This window comes from Pelmatolapia mariae, linkage group LG18 (genome assembly GCF_036321145.2).
Source record: "Pelmatolapia mariae isolate MD_Pm_ZW linkage group LG18, Pm_UMD_F_2, whole genome shotgun sequence".
Lineage (NCBI taxonomy): Eukaryota > Metazoa > Chordata > Actinopteri > Cichliformes > Cichlidae > Pelmatolapia > Pelmatolapia mariae.
In genome coordinates, this window is record NC_086243.1 from 6,292,979 (window position 1) to 6,317,987 (window position 25,009).

Genomic DNA, 25,009 nt, shown 5'->3' on the forward strand with positions numbered 1-25,009 from the left:
TCCACACATGCGCGAGGTCGGTCATTCGTAAAACAAAAAACAAACAACTCACCCCCCCCCCCCCACCCCCCAAAGAAAAAAGAAAAGAAAAACAAAAACTTAAAAAACAAAAAAAAATTAAGTGCTTTTAAGGCCTTAATTACGTTTTATTTTTGTGGAATTCGAAAATGAAACGTCGACTTAGATTAAGTTATTAAAACGGCAGGAATGTTAATCTGTGCGGGGTAAACGCACATTAAACGCTCTCGGGATGTTAACACTTTTAGGTTACTAAAAGAATATCTTTCTTTCGTTAGTTCCCAGGGAAGGAAAGAGAGCTTTCCTGACTCGGGCCGCTGTGAAGGCCACGCACGATAAACACGCTCACATCAAAATGGTTCGCAAACGATTATGAAGTGAAAGTGTGGAGTTTTACCCGAGACGGGGCACACAGACGGTCTGCGTGTGTTTGTCAGTCATTTAGCGACCCGAGCGCTGCGCGGCAGCACTGCACCTCAGAGCGCACTGGACCCTGGACACCCCCTCCCTCCCCGTCTTCCCCATCCACCCCCACACTCCCTTCTCAGAGCCTCGCGCAGCCCAGCTCAAGCCTCACACACGTCGCTATTGAGCACCCCCCCTCCCTCCCCCTTCCACACACACACACACACTCTCACACCACCCTCCCCCCTCACGCCACCACTGCCTGCCGCTGTCTCTGCGATCCTGCGCTCTCTCGCCGGCTTCAGTCCTCTTTCTCGCACTGATCGTCCCTCTCGGTGTTTCGGCAGAGGGGCTGCACGCGCGATTGCGCTATTGATACCCACTTTACAGTGTGTCTGTGGAAAGTCACCCTCTCTCTCTCTCCCTCTCTCTCCCTCGCGCTCTTCTCCTCCTCTCCGGCTGCTCTTTGGTAAACTAACAGGGAGGTGTTAACTACTTTTGCTTGTCCAAAGCGCCTCCCGTTATCTCCGGCGCTGCTGCGCAAGAGCCACAGGGGCCAGAGCTGCTGATACTCTACCCGCAGAAAAGTTTTCAGCTTTTTGTGAGGATAAAAAAGAAGAAGAAGAAGCCGGAAACCCGGGAGTCGTCTTTATGAAAAGCGGATTCATCCACGGCAAGGTGAGTAACACTCGGAGTTTTTTTTGTGTTGTTGTTGTTGTTATTGTTGGGTTTGAAGCTCACACAGTTTGTGCTTCCACACCTTTCCGCCGCTTCTCTCCGCTTTGGAAGCGCGTTTCGAGTCGGGAAACTTTTTTTTCGGGGATTTGTGCGCCGTAAGTGCTGCGCGAGGAGATTTCCACGCGTGGAAAAGAATGAAATATATATATACATAATTATATAAACAAATCTCTTCGGTCTGTCTCCGCTTGGACAGCGAGATTTATGCTTGTGCGCGTGAATGCGTGTGCGTTTATATTTGTTTGTCTCTTTATGTATGCGCGCGTGCATGCGCATATGCGAGGTCCCCAAACAAGAACAAGATTCTTGAAAGCACTCGCATTATTTCGTGCGTGTGTGGATGACATTGTGCGTACATTACCATGGCCGAACACGACCGCCCTACAGCCGCACCGCGCGATCTCACTGCAACCAAAGGCTGAACTTTGTAAACTTTAAACATCATCACTGTAGATAAAGACGGATCACAGCTGCTGGAAGCCACCTGAATTATCGCCAAAGCCTGCAGTCAGAGAAATGAAATAAAATTTTACAGCCTTATTATTTCTGCTGCTCCTCTGGGACCACTTTTGTCTTATTAACCGGCGATTATAAACGTCAGTCGCGGGCCTGCTGTGACTATATTTATTTAAAAGTTCGGCTTTAGTTCTTCCCATGAAGGCAACAGGGGTTCCAGCTCACTGAATGCCTCCACCGGCGGTTTTCAGTGAAAGTTACTGTTGCTCTGTAGCACTAACGCTCGTAATGATGAGGGCATGGGGCTCAAACGGCCGCATATTGGCTCCGTTAGCTGGGGTTTAATAAACACTCACATCAGTCAGATTTTAATGCATCACAAAAAGCGCAAAGAGGAGTTTATGAAGGACTTCTGTTCCACAGCTTTGGCATCACTCATCGTTCTAAACTCTTCTGCGTTTTAATCTTCAAATTGGAACTCATATTTATATCGATTATCAATTCAAATAATACAATTACTGAAAAATTATTTGAAAAGGACAACAAGAAAAAGGAGGAGAATAAAGACGCCGAGGTGATTTTGCGCTTACTTCTGCCGCCACGAGCGGCTGTAAATACTCCTCTTAAAATGAAGCTCTCACAGAAATAGACGGCGTAAATTTAAACAGAAAAAGTGCCACTTTGTGTACTCCCTTGCGCTTACGCGCAAGCGTGCACACACACACACACACACACACACGGGCCTAAACTCTGTTGGAAAACACCTGTTAACTAGGGAGCACAGCGCAATTTACATCCTTCCCCCTAAACTAAATATGCGGCACCCAGCCGGTGGAAGTCCCGGGGGCCTTCCAGCTTCATGGCCGAGCACACAGAGGCAAAGTGCGGATTCATTTAAGCGGCAGCTCCCGCTGCTGCTGCTGCTGCTGCGTTTGCATTATGGAAGACCACATTTATAACATTTTTCAGTGCTTCATCGGTGGGGAAAATAATAAAAGTAATTATTACTGACATTAACAATTAACTTGATCGTTTCTTTTATTTAAGTATCACTTTGGCAAACAGATGTCACGCCCCTATAGTCTGTGTAGTTTATGCGTTTCCTCTATTCACTTCAGGCCTGACGTGTGGAATTTTATTTGTTTCCATTTCTCTAAATGATTAAGGACTCAAGGAATCAAACAGCTCGTGTTAATAGTTAAAAATATATATATTTAACTTTTGCTCACTCTTCTGTTCGCAGTCTCCCTGTACTCTGGCCTTGTCAGTCAGTACTTTTTATTTTATTTTATATTTTTTATGACGGACTTCATAGAAGGAAACAACAGAGCTCTCGAGCACGCGCCCTCATCCACGCGCATTAGTGGGCAAAGACGGAACGCTTCTGAGAGGGAATAATAAAATTAGGAGTCTGGGAAAAATGCGGCACACCTATTAGCAGTAATTTCCAAGTTAAAAAGTCCTCTCAGCGCCGGCAGTAAATCGCGCGTAAAAACGCATTTTGGAGCAAAGGTGGACTCGAGGCGGGTCATTGAACTCACGGCGGTGATGACTGAATTATAGCCCCTCCAAAATAAATAAATTAATAAGTAAATTAATAAATAAATTAATTAATAAAAATCAGAAACTCTGCTCCGGGTCCAGATCCACTGATCTGGTGAATCACTTTCGATTGATTTTATTGATTGTCAGATCAACGAGGCCTGACTTCTAACGAGCAGCCGAACCTTTTTCATTTTCCAGCCAAACACATTAGCAAGCAATAATTATCTTTTAAACGGCAACATGTGCTGCTGACATATTATGTCCAATTACTCATATAGATAACAGTGATTTATAGCCGAGGCTTCCGATGGGGACAGAACAATTTTGTAATTTATTTTGCTCTCATTTACCGGTGAAGAAAACGTTCCTTTCTTCCATATTTAGCGGTATGATTTCTCCACTAAAAGCTCCGATACTTATCCATTTCCCCCCGATATATCAATGTGTTATTGTATAACATTTTAAAGCACTAATATTCCAAAGTTGATATCCATGCATGTAGTAGTAGGTTCATTTTTTGCGTAGGTGGTGGTGTCAGTTTTCTAAAATAAGCTTCAAATCACAGTTAAATTTTTACATTTGAAATAAGAAACTTATAATGATGTATTAAACTAATTTCATTTTTTTAAAAGTGTTTCTAATTTAAAGGCTCTTTTAGTCCAGCTTCTCTTGCTGGACTAAAAGAGCATTGGCATAATTGGCATTATTTTTAATTTAGGCAATTTAAAGTTGTATTTTTATCTGTATACTAATTGTGATTATTTTTAAAATAGTTACTTTTTTCAAATTAAACGTGCCTGGCTGTAAAAGTCTGTCACGCAGACGCTGATGTATGATTTTATTAATTTTTTTGGCTGCTGTTTTCAGACTTGGTGATTCATAGGCTGCCGCTTATTTCTCGTGTCATTTGACACGAAGCAGGCTTTGCTTCATAGGCAAATTTAAAACGCCTGCTTAATACTTTACGTATTTATTTCTCTTTAAGATGATTCTTATTTTTTTATTTATTTTTTTCTTCATTTATAACTTTTTTTGTGCTCTCTGTTATTAAATTCAGAGAACAAGAATAATGAGAATAATTTATAATGTATGTATCCAAAAATATGAAAGGATTAATTAATTATTTTTTAAGGGAAAGAACTTAGGTGCACTTTGTAATTGAAAGTATCGAAATACTTCATTTTCTTATTTTATTTTATTTTTTTTTATTTTTTTTTTACTTAGGCCTATCCTCTCTCTGTCTCTCTCTCTCCCCCCTCCTCGCCCTTCCTACATAAAAAGTCTGCAGGCGCACAAAAGAGGAGGAAAAGTGTCGAGTTCGAGGGAAAACTAACGAAAGATGATTTATTCGTCAGCGCTTTTGATTCTACCCCTCCTCCTGCCACCTTTGTGTTCCTCTCCCTCAGCAGTCAGCTGTTAATGCTCGCCGCTGATCTCGTTTGCTCCCCTTCTTTGCGCACAGAGCAGTGGACTAAAAATTAATGTCCATTTCACACCTCTATCCCGGATCGATGGCTGCAGGGGAGGGAGGGACGGGAGGTGTTATTTCATTTGGAATCCAGAGAAGCGCCGCGTTCCGAATAAAAGGAAAGCCTCCCGCCTGCTTAATTATCAGGAAACCGGCTAAACTTTTGCTTTCACTGCGGCACCGCTGATCGCTCCAGAATCACATCTATAATCAGATGTAGGTGCTGTGCGCCTCTGTCGCCGTGTGAGAAGCTTTTCTGCTGCTTCCCGTGTTTTATTTGTTCGTCTCTCTGGAGGAGGACAGTAATTAAGATTTTTTTCCCCTAAAGGCGGGACTGTAACTTGTTGCAAGAAGCGTTTCTTTTCCTTCCAACTCCCCCCCACCTCTCATTTCATTGTGAACAGCTCCCAGAATAAACCCGCTGTAAATTCACCGTCATTCAGATCCGCGCAAACTCGTTCTCATCCAAACAGAGGCCATTTCTCACATTTGGAAATACTAATGCGTCATGACGTGCGCATTAACACCCCCCTCGCACCCCACCCCTTCTCTCTCCCATAGTAAATTAACCACGATCCGCTCAGTCTCGACTAGTTTGGTGATGCCCCCCCACCCCCCGTCTATTAAGTCCTATCAATATGCACTAATTCCTCATTCTTTATTAAAAGCAGAACCAGGTCCTTCTCCACTTATCCGCCATCTCCTTCCCTCCCCCCACGCATCCGAAATCCAGAGTGCGTTTTATTATATTTTGTTGTGCTAATAAACACTGGAGCTTATTTGACATGCAGACGGGTAATTGAAATAAACGCGTCGCCGGTAAATAACAAGTGTTTGAACACGCAGACACGAGAGCGAGGCCCTCCTTGGAGAGAAAGTGCGTCCTGCGCCGTCTGCATCTTAAAACTTTGTGTCATTGTTGTCGCGTTAGCGCTGATATAATCACCGTAATTAAGTGCGGAGAGCCGGATGCAATCATTTAATGGCTGGATATTGTAGGGCTGTCGCGCTTATCAAAACCCACCAAATGTTTTCCCTCCCTGGAAATTGCAGCCTGTCCGCAATGCAGAGAGTTGTTTTTTTTATGAGGAGGTTTTGATTGATTTGCCTAATACTTCATATTTGAACTTGAAGCAAAAGTTTTTATTTTATAGTTTTTTGTTTTGTTTTTTGTACAAATTACTTTCATGTCATCATATCTATCGATTTATATTTAAGAAAAAAAATTCATACTAGATATTTTAACATGAATGAATGTGCTTTGTCTATTTTATTGGCTATGGAAGCATTATTAAATCATATTAAGGACCTATGTGGAATACAGGCCTCCAATATTGATGTCATTATTTTTTCTTTTACCAACCAGCAAATGAGAATTCATGCGCAGTCCTAAAGTTTATCCTCTCTCTGCAAACATGCAATTATTCCTTTTATTGATGACAGGAAAGGGGAGTAGCTCACGTTCAGTCATTTTTCTGCTGGAAGGAAATCACTCCATGGAGGGGATGCGGCACTGTGTGTTTAATGGTTTGATTGCATTGGAGAAGGCAGCCACTGGTAATGCCGTTATAGAGGGAAATATCACTTGGAGACGTTATTGGCAACAAGAGAAAGTCAAAGAATTAGCCTAATGGGGAGAAGGAGGTGGTGGCGAGGAGAGAGTTGTGTCGGGTGTCAGATACTTTCTATTCTCCATATTGCTCTGTGTCTCTGTGCGTCTGTCTCTATCCCCTTGCACCACCACCTTTGCCCCCCCAACCCCCCCACCCAGCCGCCGCATCATATCTCTCTCAGGTTTCCCCTCTATCCGTCAATTACACTATGAACCGGATCACAGGCTCCCTGCTTGGAAAATAAGCTAATATTCACCCACCACCCCCCTTTCTCTCGCTCCTCTCTCCTTCGCACACCTCCCCAGAAGACATCGTTGGTGCATTTGCGTCCATCGATTGCACACAGGCGCTATTCGTGTAGCCTACTTATCATTTTTCTCTGCGGCCAGCGAGTCATCCAGGCAGGAAGGAAACAAGACTGATACAGGGAGGGTGATCTAAGCAGCCAGTGTGGAAATGTGCACACACACCTGCAGAAGCGTCGCCTTTTCACATCTACAAATCTGCACACAAAGCAGACTGATATCCACATAGCCACTTTATGCTCTGTGGACGGCTTATGATAAGAAAAGGATCTGGTTGTTGCTTGAGCATCCTCCTGCCGCCTGAGGCCGACTTTTGACCTCTGTGATGAGCAGAAAGGATCATCGGTGTGAACAGAAGTTTCTCTCTGGTCATATCATTGATACTTACAGCACAGTAGAGGATTATATTGCAGCAAAAGCTGTAAGTGAAAACAGTGTACCTGGCAACAGTTTTTCCTTGTTAAACTGGAGCTAATTGGCTTGCACGCAGCCTGTAGAACAAACCGGCCAGCCGCCTGTCTGCCTGCCAGCCTGCTAGATTAGTGGCTGTTGTTGTACAACCCGGCACAGCAATAAAGACTCATAGGAGGGTGGCTGGTGCCACACACAGTTAGTTCCACTCCTGCAGGATGGAGAGCAAGCATGCCACCTGTTTGGCTCTTTTGTATTTGAAAAGTCAGAATTTATAAGGATTATGTCTTCAACAGAAGACGGTCTTTTCTGGTTTTAACTTCACTGTCATAAACTCAGGTACACCTTCCATATTAACAGCAGCATAGATAAAGCACAGGGAGTGGTTTAAAAGAACTAAAGAGCACAGGGTGGTCTATATGTTTAATTCTATGAAAGGCTGTGTTTATGTGCATCAAATTCGATACATCCAAAAATTAACAACATTATTTGAGCAAACAAAAAACAAAAAAACATGCAGATACTTTGTTAAACCAAGAATCCAGCAATTACCTTTGATGATGGTGATCCGTGAGCTATGGAACAGTGTGCTTTTCCCATTTAGCCTTGCCTACTTCAGGAATTAGCTGAAGTAGGCCGCGTTGCTGCTGCTGCTGCTGCTGCCATGAATAAAAATCCCTGCCACAGGTCCAGAATCATTTCTGTGTGCAGGCCATGACTCTGCGTCTCAGAAATCACAAAGACTCATTTGAGAAAGAAATCCCTTTTTTTCTTTGCAGAATGAATGTCACAGAAAGCTTCTGGGAAAGACCAAAAAAACACACAGACTCTCTTTATTTCTGCATTTAAACATTTGGAAAGAAAACACAAAATGAATAAATCGCTCATGGTTAAGCGAGAAAAAAGTCAACAAAATCTACAGAGTACATCGCACTCTTGTCCAATCATTATTGATTTTACTGGTGAATATTGTGTCATTATCCACCCCAAGATGATATCTGTATGTGTGCGCGTGCTCCTCTTATTAAATCTAACTGCAATATTTTTCACTGCTGATGCATACATCTGCGGTTAACTGCAGCAGCTGTTGACTGCAGCAAATAATGTGGCTACAGATTTCATATCAGAGAAGGATGAGCGAAGAAGAAAAAGGGGAGGAAAGAAACACGAGAAGAGATATTCGAAAGACATTTGGAAACAAAATTAGGGTTTTAGAGGCGAACGGAAAGACAAGGACAAATAATATGAGCGAGAACAAGAGAGAGGAGAGAGATAAATGCGTGTGATTCTTATTCACAAGGACGTTTGAGCTTTGCCTCGCGGCCAGACCTGAATGAGTAGATTTCAATAGTATCGACTGTTGCTTCGGACATCAGCAAACACGCGTGTACACACACACACACACACACACAGAAACATCTACTAGAGCACAAACACTGCTGTCTGTCTGGAATACAGAGCGGACCTGTATGCAGGTCAGCTCACACTTTCTTATGCTAAAATGCACGCACAAGCACACTGTCCTTATACAAGCCAACAGTTTACTTTATGTTTCCCTCTGTGTGAGCAGTACAGAGCCAAATATTTAATATCTGACCGTCGGGTTTTAAATAGCAGTGTTTTGTCTTTACTTTCAGCTGATGCAGTGCACTCTCAGTGTGGCTTACCCTATAGCTTTGTTTGTGCTTAAAGCTTTTGTCATTTCTGGCAGCACAGATTTCTGTTAATGACTTATTCAGAGAAGGCACCAGAGCTGCACTCGTGTCAATTACACATTATGTGGATGCTTAGTTAAAAAGCCACCTATCCCTGTTTACTGAAATGCCCCAAACTGTGACCTGAAGAGATCAGAGATATAGTGTGTGTTTTATGATTTTTTGGGTACATGTTTGATTTCATATCTATGAAAATGACTGCTACCAAGAATATAGATATTTAGATATAATTAATAAATATATGTATTTTGTGTGTAAACCTTTAATGTAGCATCTATTTAACTGTGCTGACATGCTGAGGTTGAATAGTGTACGTTGAAATGATTATGCTAAAACATGATGTACCAAAGCTTTCAGGATAGATTGCAGAAGCTTAGGATGGATTTTAAGAGCTGTAAATTGTATCTGAAGTGTCAGATAATATTTCGTTCTCTGAGTTTTGCTGTCTCGCTTTTACACAATATGCTCATCACAGTGTTAAAGTCAAAAGCCGGCACTTCAGCATGGAGGCGTCTGTTAAACTACGCTGCATGGCTTTGTGCAGATTTTTTCTAGCGTTCATTTGTCTATACATACATGATTTGGTATGTGTGAGTGAATCTGTGTTTGTGTGTGTGTGTGTGTGTGTCCACCACAGAGATGCGATGAATGACACAGCTTGGCCTGTCTTGTAATAGAATGTAAGAGTGGCACTTTCATGCTTGTCAACAATCTCTAAATATACCCACCGACTGGGAGGTGCACGCTAACACACACACAGACACACACAGACATTTAGACAGGCCTGCGGTTTTGACTGCTTTTCTCTCCATCTCCATTAGAGAGGAAAAAAAACTGCTTTGCTTCCCGATAGTTTTGCAGACACCCCTGCACACACACACACACACACACTCGCGCACTTGCGCACACACACCAGTCACAGTCGACAGGACATTTTTATAACAACAATTGGATTCCTCTCCGTTCCATTCCAAAACTCAAGTCGGCACATTGGAAAACTTGATTTGACAAGTTTCAGCGCCGCTTTGGAGCAGCAAAAAAGCGTCAGTTACACACTCAAAGCAGCCATGCGGGAAAAATATTTATTCCAAGCAGTCAACAAAAAGGAAGGCTCCGATAAAAAAAAAAGCTTGCTCTTTGTCACTAGTGTAGTTGTTTGGAGCTCAATTTCCCTCCTGCGTCTCTGAACCTAACATTCTAAACTGTTTAGGTCTCTATACTCCACATGCTGATGAAAGAGGTAATCCACTGCAACATCTGGGAGGCAGAGATAGTGATCCTAACTTATGAAAAGCCTCAGATTATGGCTGACCTGAAGTGATGTCTTGCATTCATGATTCCACCATTAATTTATCTCCAACTCTTGTTTTTTTTTTTTCCTTTTAGCTAGCAGAGCAATCATATAAAATTCAATGATTATCTTAAGAAACCAATAATAACGTTTATATGGCCACATTCACCAGTTATCCTATGTGGAATCTGCGACTCCACCTGCTGCCCACCTCCCGGTAACTCATAATTTCTGAGTAAGATTCCCCCTCAGAATGATGTAAAAGCACATTGTTGTTGACACGGCAATTTCGCAGATTGGTACAACATTGTCACTTAAAGTGCAGACTCGACGTGAAGAGCCCCTCTCGCTGTTTGTATTTAATATCGCCCTGACAGCTGTATCATTCTTGCACACTGTAATCAAATTATGACAGCGTGGTAAATGTTCCCCTGTGACATTTTCTATTATAAAATGCATATAACCGGTGTCAGACATTGTGTGGGTGGTATCCATCAATGGCAAATGGGATTGTAAGTGGCACGGACCGACATTATGCATGTTTGCGTTAGATGTAATTGCGCTTGTATATTGATGATATACATAGGTGTATGTCATCTAGAATTATGATTGTTTTTTTAGTGATGAAGTTTAAAAAAAAAGAAAAAAGCTTTTTGACACTTCTTTTCATGTAATATTACAAATACACGGATTTTAAGGCCTCGAAAACACACACACACTCATGCTTTGTGCGTATGCAGGACCACCAAGCCAGAAAGCAGCCAGATTGTGTGGGTCACCCTGGGAGATGAGATATGTACCCTTTGCTCTGTTATCACACCCTTTCCTTCCCTCTGTCTTCCTCACCTCTCACTATCTTATCTATTTTCTTCTTCTTCTCCTTGTTTCCTCACCTCTAATTTTTCATCTCCCGCCTTCTCCTCATCTCTCCTCTCGCCCTCCCTTGACTCGCTCCTCTCCTGCTGCGGCCTGTAAGGAAATATCTAGTGTTCTCTTATTGGATTGGCTGCTTCACGTTGGCGGCCCTTCACTCACTGCCCGCCGGCCTGTTGGGTAATGATAATAAAATTGAAATATCTTAGTACTTATCAGTGTATTACCTTGCTATCAACACCTCAGACACACTCCTCTTTTAGAGGTTACAGAGGAGAAAGAGCGATCTGATATACGGCGTGAAGACAGTGGGTAGGAGCAGAGAAAGAGAGGGGGGAAACTGAGAGACAGAGGAAGCTGTGGGACAAAGAAAGCAAGTTTTGTTGTGGTCACTTATGGAAGGTGTTATTTCCTGGATCGACTGCGATAGAGGAGAGAGATAGTGGAAAGGGGCGTTGGTGGGCTAGGAGTGAGGCGTGTAATGCGACTCTGTGGCATCAGTCCAGACCAGAGAGGTGTGTTATTGTAAGCCCTTCTCAACACTCCGCACTGGTCTACTGTACATTTGCGGTAATGTAAAACATCTCCCCCACCAATCTCCCTGTCTCTGGGCCTTCTCCTTTCTCTTGGCAGTTGTTGTTCTGCATGTTTGTGTGTGTGTGTTTCTGTGTGGGAGGCAGAGCAGCGTGCCAAAGCCGAGATCAGGTTTGGAAATTGATTTGAATGAGTGTTGTGGACAGCTGATAGCTATAAAAGATTTTCTCCTTTCATTTCCCAGGGAGTTTCTCCTTTGATGCTGGCTGCTAGTCAACACAGCTTTGAACCTTGTCTAGAGAGGCTGCTACTTGATACTGTGTGAGTTTGTATTTGTTGTGTGTTTATGTATGCACACGGCTTCACGTTTGACCTTTTTAAGTTGCATGAGTGTCGAATTTTGATGGCACGAGTGAGACTTTAGATTGCTTTTTTGGGGGGGATAATATATACATATACATGGTACACGTCATATAAAAAATCACTCCTGATAAGCTGTTAAATTATGCATATTTTCTCTTAATCTAGCGCTAAATCCCACTGCTGCGTATTTGTAACAAGCACATCTTTACCTATTCTAAATCTTAACATATTGGACCTTTAACAAGGCAGCCACCTTCAAATTGCCCTTTGGGGATAAAAATCTCTGCAGTGTTATTCTGTCGTTTCATCGGCTGCCTCTCTGCGTTCCTCTGACCGACCAATCGCATGCTACAATCTAATCCCCGGGAGGGAAAGATTCTAGTCTGTTGCCACGGATGCCGAGAGGTCGTGGGGTCAAGTACGGCTAATTTATTCACTCAGTCAGATTTCCTCTGGCTCGTGGATGGCAGATGGCGAGGTCTGATATGATATCACCCATCTGAATCACTCAAGGGAGAACGGAGGGAGGGAGGCAGAGATGGGGAAGAGAGGGAGAGATGGGAGGGATGAGAGGAGAAGAGATTGACAGGAGAGATGTAAAAAGAAAGAGAGGACAGATTAAAATTGGGGGGAATTAAAAGTGGTTAGATGGAGAGATAGGGTAGCATAGCCTACGAGGATGCAGAGTGTGTTCGCCCCACCAAGTCGGGGCGCTGAGCTGAACATTGAGCCACACAGGCTGTTATCACATGTGTGGGTGTGGGTGGAAGTGTGGATGTGTGTGTGTGTGTGTGTGTCCTTATCTTAAGACAAGTGGTTCTGGTCCAATAATATCCTGGGAGATGGTAAGAATAAGCGGCTTAGACCAAGATCTGAGATGGAAGAGGGAGGGAGAATAGCTGGCGCTAGGGAGATGAGAGGAGGAGATGTGGATGGAGAGAAGAGGAAGAAGAGGAGGAGGGGATGGATAGATTAGGATGGAGGACAAGGAGGGGGGCATTTGGAAAGAGATGAGACGTAGAGGTTTGCAGAGATCGTAATGGAAAGATGTGATGTGGAAACAGTTTATAGAAGTTTTTTTTTAAAGAGAAGGAGGAAAAAAGAGGAGGGCAAACTGAGAGAAGTTTGTGGCTTGAAAAAGTTCTTGGCTTTTTGTCAAAGGGCAGGGATTTACAGGATTTGATCAACAGTGTCAACTCGAGGACACTTTTTCCCAAGAGGTTTTGAGTTTGTAGCTTCAACAACAGTGCTTAAGAACACTCTGTCCCCCAAAGGCTTTGAATTCAAGCCTTGGCTTCCAGCAGCTTCTTTATTAAAAATTTTCCACTCAGCTCCTCTCCTTTCCACTGCATACATACTGAGAGCAAGGCATCGATCTTTGTTGGAAAAGCAGCATGCCTCTTGTTTCTGAAAGTACCTATCATTAAGGAAAGATGAGGAGGTCTAAGATAAATGTGAGAGGGTGTGCAGAGGGATTTACATTTTTACTGTGGATATAAAGAAACAGATGAGCTGATTTGAAGCCCTCTGCAGGCACAGCCAGGACGTTTCTGAGCTACCAAAAATGGCGGAAGTGACGAGAAGTCTCAAGTAAATACCTGAATATCTAAATTAGTTTATGGGAAGCTTTCAGTTGAAAGGTTACTTTGCACTGAATCTGAAACATTATGCACAGCTCTGAGTCTCAGTTGAAATCTAATGCTTGTGTTTTGTGTGTCCTCAGTTTGGTGACCCCCTGAAGATGCGGAATCGGCTTTGACGACCTACAGATATCCACCTGTCCCAGAACATTCAACTTAACCAACAAATCCAGCAATCAGGAAGGAGAGAGGAAAAAACGTTATCTAGAACATTTATTGTATTTAATATCAGCACTAACCTAATCCAGACTGCTACTTTAGTGAATGACAGAACATGCCCAATGGCATATACGAGGCATGGAATGATCTGAACTGAACAGAGTTCGAGTTTGGTTATTTGGTTAGAGGCAAAATAGAAAACTTTAGTTCCACTGCAGAGAAATGAACTGAATTCAAGCTAATCTGAACAGACGTTGGCTGAGTCTTCATTTTCTTCAAAAACACTCTTTTCTCACTAAGGGCTGTTTTTGGAGCCCCTTCCTTCAACAAGCCAAAACCTTCAAGTCTCCAACCCGGATTCCCTTACTTCTTCAGACCCTTTCCAAGGGTCTTGGACATTGTTTTTAATCTCATTGAGGAGGAATAATTTCCTCCTTCTGAAATTCCCGCAGCCTTCTTTATCAATCCAGACATGGACCTCCACCGGGCAGCTTTCAAGATGGAGAGTTCCTCCTACCTGCCCAATCCCCTGGCTTCCCCAGCTCTCATGGTCCTGGCCTCCACAGCCGAAGCTTCTCGCGATGCTTCCATTCCCTGCCAGCAGCCGCGTCCCTTTGGTGTGCCAGTTTCTGTGGAGAAAGACGTCCATTTGCCATTCAACAATGGCTCTTACACTTTTGCGTCAATGTACCACCGCCAAGGCGCTGTCCCACCAGGGTTTCCCAATAGGGACTTTCCTCCATCCCTCCTTCACCTCCATCATCAGTTTGCCCCACCTAACCTGGACTGCTCGCCCATCAGCATGCTGAATCACAGCGGCGTTGGCGCCTTCCGGCCTTTTGCATCGCCTCCAGAAGATCGGGATGGGGCACCAGGAGGGTATCAGTCTGCTTTCACCCCAGCCAAGCGCCTCAAAGGGTGCCTAGATGCAGAGTCTTCACCCCATCTGCGGTACTCTGATGCTGAAGGGAAAGAGTACGACTTTGGTGGTGCACAGATCCCTCCCGGGGGCTCCCCCAGCAGCGCCCTGAAAGCAGTGGAAGACAGTGGGAAAAAGATCTTCGCTGTGTCAGGCCTCCTGTCTGATAGAGAGACTTCATCCAGTCCTGAGGACCGCATTGAACGCTGTAAGTAACCATTCATATCTGTTCCACATCAAACTATGCAAGCACAAGTGTGACAAACCACAGGAAAAAGTAAATTAGTGAAAATCTAACAGTATGAGCATACAACATACAGTACTAACATTAATGAGGGATTATGGACTGGTGCTTTCAACCTTTATCAACACACACAGTGAAAGAATATCCATTCGTAGTTATCCCTCCTGAATTAGACACCTGGAAAATCTATAACCAGGAATACTGGGGCATTGGTAATGTGTTGGAGGCGTCTAGTGGAACAACACTCAAACACTTTACGTTGACATGTGTGTCACCTTTCTAAACCATGTTGAAAATATCTAACACATTATTGCTGTAAGGGTTTTTTCCAGGATAAACCCGAATAAATCCCCATTTGCTCTTGACAAATTTATACACATGCAATGACTGAGCCAGGTTTTTTTTTTTTTGCATTATATACTAAACCTGTTCTAGATAAATTGTTTCAGATATGACAGATGGCAAAATCACAACTTAAAATATAATAATCTTGCATTAAAAAAACCAAACTGATACAGTGATGCAGAAGGGCAAATTTTTCCCATTATTCTACATTCAATTATAATAATAAGGCTTGCAAACTAAACAGATTTACACATAAAGGCACACAGAGTCCACTGTAATTCTAAACTAACTCAAAGTACAACTTGCTGCAGTGTGTAAAAGAATGCAAATGTTCACACATTAGCATCACACACACCAATAAACAATCACATCAATGTTTTTCCTGTCATCATCTCTCCCAGCTTTCCCTATATCCTTGTTTCAAAAGCCCACAAGCTCCACTGGTCACATTAGCATTCACCAGTGGAAGGATGCCATTTGGCCCTCATGCACTGGGAATCTGATTAGTGTGTGAGCATGTGTGTGTCTGTGTCTGTGTGTGCGTGCATGTGTGAGTGACTGGTTCAGAGACCGGCCATGCTCTTTGCCATCAGCATTCATCATAGCTCCATGCTGGCAGCCCTGTTGCCAAAAGATTTACCCACATACCCAAAAGCTTGGCAAGCCGTGTTTGCGTGTGTGTGCGCAATAAAAGGAAGGTGGAAGAGGAGCTGTAAGAATTCCAAGCGCAAATACACAAGCATGGGCAAACACTCTTCCACAAACAGCTTTTAGCATGAGCGCCGACAGCTCCTACACATGTCAACAAGCTGTATCGGATCCCAGTGACAAATTAGGAGAGAGGCAGACGGCGACGTGCTTATGGTGTATAATTTAGGCAGTCTTCCCTTTTTTGGTGTTTTTAATTATTCAGCTTTTCTTCTTTTAACTTAACACAGTGTCTCACCTTTGTTGGCTTTTTCTTCACTCTTCCTTTTCCCAATCCTCTTCCATCTTTGATCTTGTGTGTGTGTGTGTGTGTTTGAGGGATGCATCCTTGATGGAACACATGAGAGACAGAGGCGACGACCTGAGACTGATCCGATAAAAAAGACCACTGCGGGAAAGACAGAGAGGGTGAGAAAGAGAGGAATGAAGGGAGGAGGAACAGAAAGGAGGAAATTGGGAAGATGACACCCAGTGGTTTTTGCAGGGGGGAGGAGGGTAAGAAGGAAAAGAAAGATATCAAAGTGCACAAAATGCAAGAGAAAAGGAAACGAGAACAAAGAGAAGGAAAAGAGAAAAATCTCACAGAGTATGTGAGGTTCATTATGTTCCAGATTTAGCTTGAAATCTAGGCCTGTTTCACATGAAGCTTAACATCTGTTTGTGGCAGCACTAAGGCACACCTGCACTGCCTTGCTCAAGAGAACTCTGAATGGTGAGTAACACACTACGATGTGCTCATGATTCGTGAGCAATAAGACTGAGGGCAGAGACAGAATGGGAGATGGGTACAGGGCTTCTGTGCTGTCTTTTGGAACGGCTGAATCTGTATCTAATCAGGTTAAATCTTGGCACAAGTAGCCGGCACCTCTACCATAGGCTTCTAATGCAATTGGATGTGCAGAGGCACTGCTTACAGCAAAGAATTATGGGTTCTCCTTCACTGGTTTTGGCTATCCAGGGGAGGCGTAAAGAACAAACAACACTTTGGTACAATCCCATGAGAACAGCGCCCTTGCTGCTTCACACACACATTAGCTAACTAGCAGCCTCTCTCTGTGTGTGTGTGTGTTTGGTTGTTTTTTTTTACACATACATGAGGCTATTTTTTACTCCCACAGTAAAAAAAAAAGAGGGTGTAATGTTTTAAACTCTTAACTAAAAAATCCTCAGATCTCCAAGGAAGCCTTAATGTTTGCTTAAACTGTCCTGCTTAGCTCATAAGAGTGCATCCAGTGTAGAAGTGACATTGTAAATTTCAGGGAACTTTGAGTCCATGTAAGCCATTAAATCTGCACCTTATCTAGGCTGGGGTTATTTATAGTACATGGGTCTAATTTATGGTTGCTAATAAAGTACTGATATCCTTCTCCCCTTCCAAAACACTAAATTAATTGCATGTGACTTATTGACAAGATTAAGTTCAAAACTTGCTTGTTGCACAATTGTAGTAAAATAAAAAATTCCAATATGTGCCTAAGTTAGATTTCAGACTGCAGCTTGCCAGTGTTATCTCTAATTACTTACAGAGCTTTGCATACAGTAGTCAGCCACAGGAAAAGAACAGAGCAGAGCAGTTATGGTAGCAGGTATGATACTGATTAAGCAGGTTGCCAAGTGGCTTGCTATCTATCTATCTATCTATCTATCTATCTATCTATCTATCTATCTATCTATCTATCTATCTATCTATCTATCTATCTATCTATCTATCTATCTATCTATCTATCTATCTATCTATCTATCTATCTATCTATCTATCCATCTACCTATTGTGCTCTCAATGCCTTCACTTCAGTGCTATCGGGAGGATGCAGATCTTGTTGTTCATGAATGAATTTACACTTAAATTCGGCCCATTTTCACCCCTGTTTTCAGTCACGTCTCATGCAAGTTAATCCCAGGTTAGAATGCGAGATTTCCTTTTCTCTACACTTAAAAAAAAGGCTTTTGAAAAACTCGAAAAACAATGTAACCCTAACTTCCTTTCATGGAGTTTGCCTCATGCCACTCCAAGCAACAGTGGCCTACTCTGTGCTAAGCCTCCTTAAATCCCTCCACTGCACCGGCAGGCACGTTGGCTGTTAACTAAACTTGCTAACCTGTCAGCCACTAAACCGTCACATAAAGGCCCCATCATGCCTTAAGAAGACTATGCATGTCATATTATGGTAAAAGCTATTACCATTTACTGTATTCACACTGTGGGATTTTAGCAGAAGAGCGAAGGAATACAAAGTGGATGAGGGTTTATGTCAGTAAATGAGAGAAAGGAATTATGGGATGTGTGATTGGTATTAATGCGAGTGTTGACAAATGAAACAATCCACCCTTGCAGTGTACTTGTTTGTTTGTGGAGGGGATTTGACAGTTTTGCGTGACGTGTCAGTGTCACGTTCCATCATCTTTGCCCCCCTCTCTCTTCTCTCGTTCTTTTTCCCACATCTTTTCCCCATGTTCCCATCCTTTTTCCTCTTCCTCTCCCCGTTTATTTTTTTTTGTGTGTCTCCCAATAAGAGTGTGTGACAGCTGTAGTCTGTTTGTTTACATTCTCTCCGCTCTCCACATTTACAAGGCTGAGAGATTTACACTGACCCTCACCCCAAATGCCTAGTCCAACTCCCTTGCCTTTTTTTTCTTCTTTTCTTTTTTTAATGTTCTAGACACACACTTTACATACAGGAAAAGTAGGTGAAAAGCCTTATTTAGATGACAAATGTTAAATGAAAAAAAGGAGCAGAAACGCTTGGCAGGAAAAGAAAGTCCAGAAATTTTTGTAGCAACTGAATAAGGGGAAGGAATGTATGAAGGAGGGAAGAGTAGAATCAGATAAAAGAAAGGATGAAAGAGCAGTGGGAAGGAAGGATAGGAAGAAACAGGATGGTGAGATGTTGAGCTGAAATGCAGATCCCAGCTGCTGGACTGAAATAAAAGCAGAAGAATTCTTATGAAAACATGACCGAGACAGGTAGATAGTGATAATACCTACGAAATCTGATCTTTATTCAAGAGCTTCCTAATCATCAATCCAGAAATTAGACCTCAAAGCCTCGCTGGAGACTTTTCTATTTGAAGGGAACGGGTTTAAAAGTCCCATTTCTGTCTGTATTCCCATCAACCAACATCAGGCACAGCTGTTAAAACACACAGCAAGACTCCTTCTCTGCATCCTCCTCTTCGCCTTTCTTCTGTTCTTTTTTTGGTGTTGCCTCCTTTTTTCGTGTGTGTTTATGTTCACCCTCATCTAAAACAGAGCAAATGTCATGTGTGTTGTTTCTTTTTGGGGCCGAGTCACACAAAAGAAAAAAAAAAATCCACGGTAGAGAAAAATAAACTGTAGACGAAAGAGCAATGAAGTTCTCAGAAAGGGATGATGGATGATGTTAGCGGGTGTCAAAACAGATTTTGTCTTGGTTCGGGTTTTTTTTTTGGTCCATCTTTAGCTGTTAGCAGTCATCACTGTGGGATTCCTGCACCCCAATTCCCACAGACTGACTGTCAGTCAAGCAAAATTCTTCTACGTGGACTTTTTCTGTCTTTGATTTATTTGTTTTTTAAAACGTTGTATATTTTTTGGACCTTTCCATTCCTTTATGGGTTCGGAAAGGATTCAGAAACACTCATCCTTCTCCTTGTCCTCACAAAACAATCTGCCCTGCTCTTCACTCTTATCCCTCCCACCCACCACCACCACCAATCCTTCCATCTCTGCCTGTCACGGTCTAGTGGCAGGGTTAAGTTAAGTAAGAGTGTTCTAATAATTAGGACTGGGACTCGCCTGCCTGCTCTCCTGTGTGTGTCTTTGTGTGTGTGTGTGCATCTTCCTGTCAGTGCTTAGCCAGATGTTAAAAGGCTTGTCCCTCTCATGTTGCCTCCCTGTCAGTTGCCAATGTGTGCCACACACACACACACACACACACACACACACACACACACACACACACACACACACACACACACACACACACACACACACACACACACACAGGATCATGAGGGACTGTCCTACTTGCGGTAGCTTTGTTTACCCTCAAGTGTGAGCCCTTCTGCCCTTCTGGCAGCTCCCCCAGGGTGAGGAGTGTGTGCGTTTTTTCCCTGTCAATAACAGCCTTTATGCATCCAACTCATATTTTCCTCATATAGCAGTTATAACATGTGAGCACATAATTATTAAAGGCTTCTATTTGAAACAAAAAGCAAAAAGAAAGGAAATATTTTCATATTTCTTGTTGTAAGGAATATGAAAATATTTATTTACTATCGCTCTTTTATGCAAACTCCCCACCCCCTTTCTCTCTCTGGGTGGTAACTGGAAGCAAGCAGCAATTGTCTACTTGTGTGTGTTTGTGTGTGTGTCACTTGGTGTGACTCTTGCAGTCATTGTTGCGATGCTGCGCAGATCAAGGATTAGTTGCTTCCTGTCGAGCCTTTTGTCTGCCCAGCCACTCCATTTCAACATAGATCACTTTTGTGTGTGTGTGTGTTTGTGTGTGCATGAGCAGGTTACACAAATGAGCAACTGAGCTGGTGTAAGACACATGAAGGAGCGAGGATGAGATGAGAGGAATCCCTCTGCAGCACTCTGCAAAATATTCTCCAGCCTCAAAAGTGATTTCATCTTGTCTCCTATAATAGGACACCTGCTAACACGGTGACATATAATAACCAGCTTGTTTCCACTGCTGCTTTATTTATCGAGAAAAACTAGAAGCATGTAATAAGAATAACACTCAAACGAAAGGATGTTACTTTGCAGGCAAATGGTTGCTTTAAAATGAAAGTTTTACACATACACACACATGCACTGGTTCCGGAATTCCACTTTGTTCCCTCGGTGACATCAGCTCAGCCAATAAAAACCCCCGTGTTAAAACTCCGCTGAGCCTCATACAACTGCAGCACACCTGGCAACACAACACACATTTCTTCTTCTTTTTTTTTAATATGGACACACAAATACACACAATCGGCCTCACACAAGACCCTGGCGTGCCATAGCCCCGAACTGACCTCTGCGGTGTGCTGGCTTTTAAATTTTCGTACATTCGGCGGTGCTTCGTCTGAAGAAAGCATGTGACAGGACTTTAACAGCACACAAACCTGATTTATTGCTGTTAATGCTCATCAGCACAACAAGACGCAAATTGTCACAAAAGCAGCTCAAATATGTTCTTTTTCTTAAAGCAAAGGTCAAGCAAAGCGTTCTGTAATTTGTGGTTTAACTTTCCCCTAAAGGAATCTAAGTTAATGCAACAATGATTGCCGGGTTACTTTATGCACCTTTAAGTTTCTTTCCTCGGAGGAGCTTCGGGATTCAGACACCTTTTAATGCAGACGTATTAAAACATTCCTTTTTTTCCTGTTTCCTCTCCTTCTTTATCTTATCCTGCCTCCTTCTTTGCCCTGTTCTCTCCCTCCGCTCTGTCCTCCCCCTTACTCTCCTCTCCTCAGTAATCTAATCTGCAGCCAGTTTGTGGATGCAGTCTACTGTGACAGACCCCCCCAACCACTATCACCACCACACACACACACACACACACACACACACACACACACACACACACACACACACACACACACACACACACACACACACACACACTCCCCTCCCACTTTTCTCACTTTCACACACACAAACAGCAGGCCCTTTTCCAAAAAAGGCCCACTTCTTGGCAATGCCCCCCTCCTCCACCACTCCCTCCTCGCCCCCTCCCTGCCTTGGTCACACCCTCTTTAATATTGAATTATTCATCAAATCTGATTGGTTCCTGCTGATGGCGGCCATGATGCGAGCGAACGATTTGTGTGTGTGTGTGTGTGTGTGTCTCTGTGTGAGTAGGGGTGTTGTGGGTATGAGATCGTTAGCGCTTCTCAGTGCATTGCTGCTTCACAAAGCTGGACCAGCCCATTCTTCAGTACATGCACACACATGTGCAATTTAATATGTAATTTTTTTTAATGCAACAGGAGCCACTAAATCATTCCATTTGCACCTGTAGCTTTGTGGAAGTAAGGCCCAACTCTTTGAATGGAAAGTGTGTTTTTGCATAACTTTTCTTCAAGATGGAAGTTGTCATTTAGTTATATGGCAACTTGTGTTATTGCCACCAGCGCTTCCTCACTGGTCTCCTCCATCCTAAAAGTTGCCCCCACTAACCCCTTATCACAAAAGCTTAACATCTGCTGCAGGAAAAGCCCCCAAAGTCACTTGTAAAGGTGAAACAAATCAATAATGCATGTTTTATATGCATGCCAGAGTATGTGTGGATGTGTGTCTGTGTGTGCACGCTCATATGATTTGCATACACCAGAATCTATACTATTCAATACTGGGAGTGCGCTCTGGCATGTGCAGAGATTTAAAGGTTCTATCCGCTCTTTAAGTCTGATGTCATTAAACGCTTCCAGGTTCAAACTCTTCTTCAGTTCTCAACCTCAAACGGACACTGCGGCATCACTGAGAGTTAAAAAACTGTCTAAATTCTTTCATCTTTAACAAAATGATCAGTGTGGCTGCACTGCCAGGGGTAACAATAAAGTTTAACATCTAGAAGATTAGAAGTTAGCAAAGAGTTAGCTTGCTTTCCATCTAAAGATGACATACCATGTTCTGACTGAGGGATTTCTGATGAACTGAACGGTACAACTCTACTATCACTTCGGACATAAATGAAGACAGAAAAACAAACAGCAGCAACATTTGTAGGGTTACTGAAGTTGGGCTAGCTGGTATATAACGGTGTGCTACGTGGTGGCTAGATACAGAGCTATGGTTAGGATACTATAAAGACATTAGCACACTGACACTGAACGGTAAACGCTAACCTTTTTTTCCCCTAAATAAAAGTTAACGTGACAGTCTCCGATGGGTAGAGACAAACACAATCGCAGGGCAGCAAAAAGATGCTGTAAACGGACTAAACTCCACAACTCTGCAATATACTTCTGCATGGTTTTGGATCCTGATCCCAGTTTTATGTACCCATTCAAATCTTTGTTAGCCTCAGAGTGATTCTTTTCTGACCTATTCAAATATTTGGTGTCTGAGCTTTAAAACATGCTGCAGATGAATGGTGATAATAAAACCGTGAGAGGCAGACAGTGACTATTTTTAGGGGTTTGTTCAGATTAAATAGAACAAGATACAAAGCATTAAAACATGTTAAAAAGACAACAGCCTTAATGAGCACAGTGTAGTTTGGACCCAGAAGCAGGTTTCATACATCATCACTTAACAAAAGATAGAAGACTATGTCCCATCATCTACTTAATAAGCACACTGCCTTAATTCATAATTTATAGTTAGTTAAACCAAGCAGCCTTTGAAAGTGCTCCAACTAAAAGGTCATCTGAAAGCACTGGTCTGAATGAATCATCCCGCGCTTATGTAAAGATACTTCAGCAGCAAACATAATGGTGCGTGATCAGGTTTGTCCACAGCGTTGCCTGTACCTTCGCTATGCTTCTGTATGCCTGTGAAATTGCATTCATGCTGCAGACTTTGTTAAAGGCATAAACAGTCGATGATCACGGATTTGCCCGCACTTCAAAGAAAGATGTGGATAAAGAACGGATGTTTGCGCACATGTGTGTTTGCGATCCCAGACAGCTCGCAAGACACTTCACATTGACCTCGTGGTGCCTCTGCATATCTAGAAGGCATTAGAGGAGCCGAGCCCATGTGTCCACGAGTGTGTTCTTTAAGAGCTGTGCAGACTACGTAATAATCTTTGTCGGTGATCACACACTACATGTGAATTTTGAACACAGTGAAACTGTGCTAAAAAACAAGAAAAAAGACCATATGCACAGCCAAGTGCCCTCTTCAGGTTTTCTTCTTCAGCCTCCTTATTTACACCCCTTTCCTTTGCTTCCCCCCCTGTCAACGGGGGTGTATGGAAACCCAGCCCACTGTTCAGCAGATGAATAATTTAGCGGTGTGTGTATCATCTGTTTACCGTGCTAATCCATCTGTCAGCAGGCACCTATCGATTCGCGCCTGCCTGGTAATTGTGCATCCGTGCCTCACACACACACACACACACACACACACACACACACACACACACACACACACACACACACACACACACACACACAGATGAGCATCCACAAGCCCACACATTTAGTATACACACACACGCGCTCACACACCTATATGATGTGCAGGTTAGCTCATATTCAGTTCCTGGAGTTGTCAGCTGGCCCTCTAGACAGTTCATTTACACTGAGTCAAACTGAATTTAGGGTCAAGGTCAGAAAAAGTGTCCTAACATTGGATGCAACACATTGGAGAGTTTTTATTTTAGAATATTTGAAAAGGGTTTTTTTATGTTAAAAATTACATTTTTATTGGAGCTATAATGAACATGTTTGTCCATCTCTTCATCCATTCTCCTCATTTGAGACTAGGTGTTGAGCAACCAACCTTGGCAAAGAGGTACATCTTAGCTGATTGTTCTTATATATATATCACATATTATGATTTAGTTGTGTTGCCTGTTTATCACCTACAAATGTAATGCCTTCCAAAAGCATTCTATAATTTTAATTTCACGATAGTAATATCGTCCCATAACATCTGAATTATATATGCTATATATTGACATCATTCTTGACACTAAACACCTAACAATAATAACAATAAAATCACAGACCAAACAATACCATAGCATGGGAATCTATTAGTTTGCAGATGAAACACTTTCTTCAGTGCCAGTGACATAACCACAGTTTTAAAACTCCTCAAAGTACTCTTCCAGATTCTACTTAAAGTAATCAGCTGTTGATCAAAGGGATGACTTTGATCTGAAAAAAGAAAGAAAGTAAAATGTGTAAAATGTGTCAGTGAAAGTGGGAATTAGGTGAAATTGAGGAAGAAAGAATAACCTCCCTTTCTCATTTGATCGTTCTGAGAGAATTATAGCTCCTTCTTCCATCCTTAAATAATCTCCTTGCTGATTTAGGCAGGTTTGTCTCCAGTCATTGCGGTTTCCCATCTTCACCTTCTTTCCTTTTTCAGACAGACTTTGTAGTTCAAGTTTACCAAAAGCTTTAATATTAAATACTCAGTGCTGGGGCATCTTAACTTGCTGCACAAGGAATAAATAGTTATATACAGTAAATATAATACTTCATTAAGTGATTCTGAGATGTTAAAGGAGACAGACAGAAAGAAAGTGAGGAGGGAAAGAGAGAGGCATCGTACTACCAGAGAGAACAGCGCTATAATGAATCCATGGGTGACCACTGATGGTTGTAA

At 42.6% G+C, this 25,009-nt stretch overlaps 1 protein-coding gene across 3 annotated transcripts in view; it reads left to right on the top strand.

Annotated features, from left to right (window-relative positions):
• Positions 1-743: 743 nt before the first annotated feature.
• The window catches only part of rnf220a (ring finger protein 220a), a 159,255-nt gene continuing 134,989 nt past the window's right edge, over positions 744-25,009 (top strand). For all 3 annotated transcript variants that reach the window (XM_063461928.1, XM_063461931.1, XM_063461930.1), the window contains exons 1-2: positions 744-1,101; positions 13,459-14,661. In XM_063461928.1, coding sequence (XP_063317998.1) covers positions 14,007-14,661 — 655 coding nt within the window. In that variant the 5' untranslated portion in view covers positions 744-1,101; positions 13,459-14,006. The remainder of the gene's footprint in view (positions 1,102-13,458; positions 14,662-25,009) is intronic.